At 32.2% G+C, this 6,005-nt stretch overlaps 1 protein-coding gene across 4 annotated transcripts; it reads left to right on the top strand.

Moving 5' to 3' along the window:
* Positions 405-5,042, top strand: LOC109840760. Of its 4 annotated transcripts, XM_020409509.1 has the most exons (5): positions 963-1,220; positions 1,353-1,458; positions 3,572-3,756; positions 3,878-3,946; positions 4,754-5,042. In XM_020409509.1, coding segments are annotated over exons 2-5 (441 nt in total). In that variant the 5' UTR covers positions 963-1,220; positions 1,353-1,457; the 3' UTR covers positions 4,940-5,042. The 4 variants fall into 4 exon arrangements, with proteins under 4 accessions (XP_020265100.1, XP_020265098.1, XP_020265099.1 ...); XM_020409511.1 differs by lacking the exons at positions 963-1,220; positions 1,353-1,458 and adding an exon at positions 405-539; XM_020409510.1 differs by lacking the exon at positions 1,353-1,458.

Genomic DNA, 6,005 nt, shown 5'->3' with positions numbered 1-6,005 from the left:
TGTATTTCTTTATTGACCAAATAGCAATTAAACATGTTCCATTTACATATATTAGGTTCTTATATATCACATTAACAAAATTCCTAGAATCAGTGCTGTAAATAGGATGTGCACAAATCTGTACCATTTTCTATGTACACAAACCTGTACCATTGCTAATAAGTTATATATGCTATGTATAGGATGTGCATTAAAGTTTATGAGTACATTGATTGAAATATGCACGCAAATGGGCATGCTTGAAAATTAATCTGGACGTTATTGCATAATTGATAACATTAACTGAGTTGATTATTGTGATATTTAAACATGTTGTTGATATGCAGCAGGAGTGAAATTTGTTTTTTTTTGTGGGAATTTCTTATTAGTACTCACTGTTATTAAACATGTTATTTAAACATGTTGTTGATATTTAAACATGTTATTTAAACATGTTGTTGATATTTAAACATAATTGCTTTGATTTATTTGATTGGTACTCACTGTTATTAAACTTTATCATGCAGTCTAATTCCCACTATTTTGTTATCATCGAGCAGGTATTAATCTTGAACACTCACAGCAATGTTTTGTCTTTGTTTTTTTTCATGCGTAGTTGTGCAACGTTTTGTCTTTGTTTTTTTTGTTGTGAGAGACTTAATCTATATACTATTAGTAATAAGTGTTACTCTTGGTTATGCCTCCTGCAAAAATGCCACTTGGCAAAATTAACCCATACAATTATACACGCCACCTGGCCTCAACACATTAAATCTCCGCTTCGAACTTCTCTCCACCACTTACATTCCAACGACGAGCTGCTTCGTCTTCCCCCAATTCTTCCATTTCACCGTTCCTCTCTTCTACCTCCTTACACAGAAGAAAATTGTTCTGTCTCCGCTCTCTTTCCCAAAATCAACTTTCACCCAAACCCATTATTCTCCCGTTCTTCGTTACCCGCGATCTCCGCTCTCTTTCCCAAAATCAACTTTCACCCAAACCCATTATTCTCCCGTTCTTCGTTACCCGCGATTGACGCTTCGTTACCCGCGATCGACGCCTTGAGAACCCAATCGTCGCCGAAGGATATTACGAATAAATATAATGGCTCAGATCCTCATTCCCACATCCCTAATTTCCAAATCAAACCATCGTCTAATCCCCCGGCGACGACTGATCCCTACGCTGCGAAAAGCGTTTGGCGTCACTGGAGACGAAGGTCGTCGGTCGTCGGCGTCCCTGTAAGTGATCCATATGTTCAGATTAATGCTAATATTCCTACCTATAATGTTCAATCTTTAACACAAGAACTTTATAATGTTCGATCTTATTTCTCAATACTGGAATTTTTAGTTGAAGTTCAACTATTTTAGATAGAGATTACAACTTGAGGGGATGGGCATAAAGAAAATCCAGGAGAAAGTTTTAGAAATGAATGGTCTGATTTTGATGGGAGTGAACGTGTGACAGAATTCCCCAGTGAGTTGTAGCTATAATAGAATTTATACTTTTATTGATTTTGTCATGTTGTTTGTGAAACTGTTATGCTATTAAATGTTCTCAAGGTGAAGGGATTTTCTTACTTAATGTTTTCTTTCTTTACATGTCAGTATTACCACGTTTTCATGTTTTTAAAAATGATATTTTGATGTCAAACTTGTGCAATAACATTGGAATTAATCTTGAGATGCATATTAAACCGAGATTAAAAAAAAGACTGGTGGGTGTCTATTTAACCAGTTTATATGCACGTTGTGCATATGTGACACATTATTATGTTTATAGAACAATAAATATAAGGTTCATGGATTCTCATTTAGCCTTGAAGCTGTAAATTTTCAGTTTACTTATCTGATTTTCTGTGAAATGAATCATATCATCAATTTGATGCTGTTTTGAGAAAGAAAAAAAAGAAGAATTAAGAAAGAAGGTGCTCTTTTTGTTATTATATTTGTGGCACAAGGCTTTGTCATTTCCATCATTTAACTTCTATCATTCCTAACATGTTTCTTAGTACTTAATATGCATTGTGCCCTGATTTACTTTAGTCAGTTATGACAATGTATCTGAATACCTCCAATGTCGTGTGCTGAAGTTATGTGCTGAAGTTATGTTGTCGGAGTTATGTGCTGAAGTTATGTTGTCAGGAGTAATGTGCTGAAGTTATTCTGTTGCATGGGTAGTAAAGAGTTTGGAATGACTTTCATTCTTGATTATGCTATATATGTGTAGCGATTTCTCCATGCTACTTGCTTAAACCTCCATAGCTTTTGAATATTAATTTGATAGCAGTCATTTAGTTTTTGTGTACTGTCAGAAGTTGATATCATCTTAATCCTCTACCTCCCAAATCAAATATCAGGGCATGCTATGCAGCTAACTGGCTAATCACACGATTGGTCCATTTACCACAATCCACATATATTTGTTTCTGGAAAAATCGTTGAATTCACACAAGACATTGGATTTTGTGCATCTCTAATATTCTGCATTCATGTAATCATGTCTGTGACTATGTTTTCACATGGATGTGTCTAACCCCTGTGTTTTTGGGGGAGTCTCATGCAAATATCTCATGTTTAGCTAAACCAAGACCACTAAACCAACTTACATTAAATCAAGTAGTCCCTACATGGTTAATCAGAACTAAGCTACCAACATTATAAGTATAAACATATAAAGCATGAGACATTGGATTTTGAGGATTTCTAATTTTCTAAAGTTTTCATGTACTCATGTCTGTGATTCTGTTTTCACATGGATGCTAACTCCTATATTTCTGAGAGAGCTTCATGGAAATATCTCATGTTTAGCTAAACCAAGACTATTAAACCAGCTTACATTAGATCAAGCAGTCTCTATGTAGGTAATCAAAACTAAGCTTCCAACATTATAAGCATAAACATACAAAGCAGTAACAGCCTATAGATAATAGCCAACAACTGCATTTAGCTATCATGATTAGAGCACAGTTATATGTGCCATCTGTATGCATATAGGTGAATCATATTCTGAATTCAACTGCAAAAGGCTCATCCATCTCACTGTTTCACATAGTTTTCCATATTAGTCAACTGCCATTCATTTCTTAAGGTGAAGTATAATTAATATAGTTGTTATTATGAAGTTACTTGAAAATATCCCCTCACTGTCCACTTCCATACAAGCTCACACCTGGACATATAAAACAACAAAACAACACTTCAACAAAATAGACAACCTACTTAAATCATATCACTTTTGGTTAACTTTCCATAGTAATGTGCAGAAGTTATGTTGTCAGGAGTAATTCTTACAAGTTGCTACATTCAGGCCACTGTAGAATCATATCACTTTTCATAGTAATGTGCTTTTGGTTAACTTTCCATAGTAATGTGCTGAAGTTATGTGCCAAAAGGACTTGAACAAACCAGGGTGTAGGAAATAACTTATTATTGATCATACGTTGTCTTATTTTTTACACTGTATTCTTTTTTTTTATTCTTTTACTACATCAATTTATGCATTTCACTATGTAGAAACTTGGAGCCATCCCTTCCCCATCTAGGATTCTAATCACAAATACTAACATACATTTTTTTTTATTTTTTAGTGATGGCGATTGTGAAACGAACAGCAAGAAAAAGAACATTATCATTCTGGGGAAGGGATGGTCATCAAATTAGGCTCGCATTCCCCTATCGCAAACCTTCCAAGCTAGAGTATATGACACATAAGTTCAAAAGAAATGATAAAAATCTGATAGCAGCTTTCAAAGACAACTTAGATTTGAACCAGGTACATTACATATTTTCTTCTTTTATAAATCTACATATGTATTCATTTCATGTATCACTCTGCATATATAAATAAAGTTGAGCAATGTATTAGTATTATTTTTTTCATTCTAAATCATTAGGAGTCAACATGTCAAGAATATTTCACTAATGAAGCTGAATCTTCCAAAAAGAAAGTTCATCTTGATAATGTAAGTCAACACACTTAGTATAACTTCTCTTTTTCATTCCTAATGTTTGTATTTTTTTTAATTATTTTTTGGAATAAAATGAAAAGTAACTATTGACGTCACACAATACGCTTTATATGTACAACCTCCATCCAGGCTGAAGTATGATCATAACTAATACTAACACCTCAATACCTATCTTCATAATTAAGGGGACATCCGGACAAGTTAAATTTCTCGAAAACCTAATTTTTGTTGTATATTTCACAATACTTATTTCAGAAGATACACTTTTGAAGTTTCTACTTATTACACGGTTATCACTTTGAATTTTGTTTTACTATTCCTCTATTGATTCTTCACAATAACAGTTCCAGAAACTTTTCTTTATATCTTATAATTATACTAACTAAATAGATAAAATAAACATGCCTTTATTTTCCCAAAATGTGTAGAATATGAATTTAATGTTAGATTTTTTAAAAGAATGCATTATATATTGTTAGATTCTTATCTAACATATGAGTACAATGAATTTTAACAATACAAGATTTTTTAACCATTTGAGTTTTAGAAGTTTTCACATCAAATAAAAGATTGAAGTTTAGTTAACATTATTTGTGTCTTATGTTCTATTTGTCATTGACCCATTATCAAATTATTAAAGCTTCTAATTAACTTTTGACACTTTGCATAAAAATTTCTGTATTGCCTACTTTTCAACTTACTTATGATTTCTTAATTCTTCACATTAATTGTAGAACAATCTATTCCTACCACCTCATTAACATGCTAACTATTATTATATTTTATAATAATGAAACACAGGTCTCTTTATCTGTCACTTGTGACAATACAGAAGTTGAAATTTGTTCCTCGGATAACATTACACCTTGCAAGAGAAATTTGTTCGAATCTGATGTCGAGCAATCTGTTTCAGTGGACTTGATCTCTCCGCAAATGTCAAGCAACAAAAGGGAAAAACTTATCAAAATTGAAAAAGATAATTACTAGATTCTACGTAGAGTAGAAGCTACATTTTGAAGGGAAAAACCTATCTGATTTTTGATGTATGAAACTTATATTTAGTATTCTTGTATGAACACATATTTAGTAAGCTTTTGTAATCAGTGCAGATTATTTTGGTGGTTTTGGGTTGGTAAACCTAAATATTTGATATGATTATGTTATGCTGGATATTTGGTTTATCAATATATTGATAGTTATTATTTTCATTCAAATATATATAATTGACATGTATCTCTATGTGCTTTGAATATTTTGTTTGGAACAAAAAATTATACTTCATACTAATTACTTGCTATAAAAAATTATTATGACATTAATCATAAAGACATTAGGCATTTTAAGCAGTTTGTTATGAGAATATGAGAATTATATTTTCATTCTTTTTAACAGTTTAATATTAAGTCAAACATATATGCAGTTTAGGTTGTATCATTTCTGACTACTTACATATTATTACCGTTTTATTTTGTATTATTTTGCTACATCAATTTTTGTATTTTAGAGAAATCCGTGCATCGCACGGGCTTGAAACTAGTGTAAATTATTTTCATGACATTATTTAAACATTTTTCCTTTCTCACGGAGTCGCTGTAACATTCACGCCCTGCCTAAAAATTCCCCACCGAACACAGCTTTTGTTTGACGTTTGAATCCAAAAAGGCCACCCTAGAAAGCAGCCTAAGCCCGCAATTGCCTCGATACAAAGGCAAGCTCTTGGATCCCATCAGCCCATCACATCACACAGCCAAATCCCTTCCAACAGCAACTCACACTGTCACACGCTACGGCTAATTAAAATACTCACAAAGGGTAAATTCCATAAAACCCCCCTCTATCTCATTATCACAAAAAAATCATGAACTTTAAAATAGACCACTTTTAAATTTTAATTAACAAAATAGGCCGAAAAATATTTAATTAACAAAAAAACCTTTAAAACTTAATTAGCAAAAGAGACCAACTTTTAGTCAAAGTTGACCTATTTTGCTAATTAAATATTTTCTTGGTTTATTTTTCTAATTGAATATTTTCTTGTCTTATTTTAAAAAAA

Source organism: Asparagus officinalis, chromosome 5 (genome assembly GCF_001876935.1).
Source record: "Asparagus officinalis chromosome 5, Aspof.V1, whole genome shotgun sequence".
Classification (NCBI taxonomy): Eukaryota; Viridiplantae; Streptophyta; class Magnoliopsida; order Asparagales; family Asparagaceae; genus Asparagus; species Asparagus officinalis.
The sequence above is the reverse complement of the archived record's forward strand: the minus strand, read 5'-3'. Positions and strand labels throughout refer to the sequence as shown.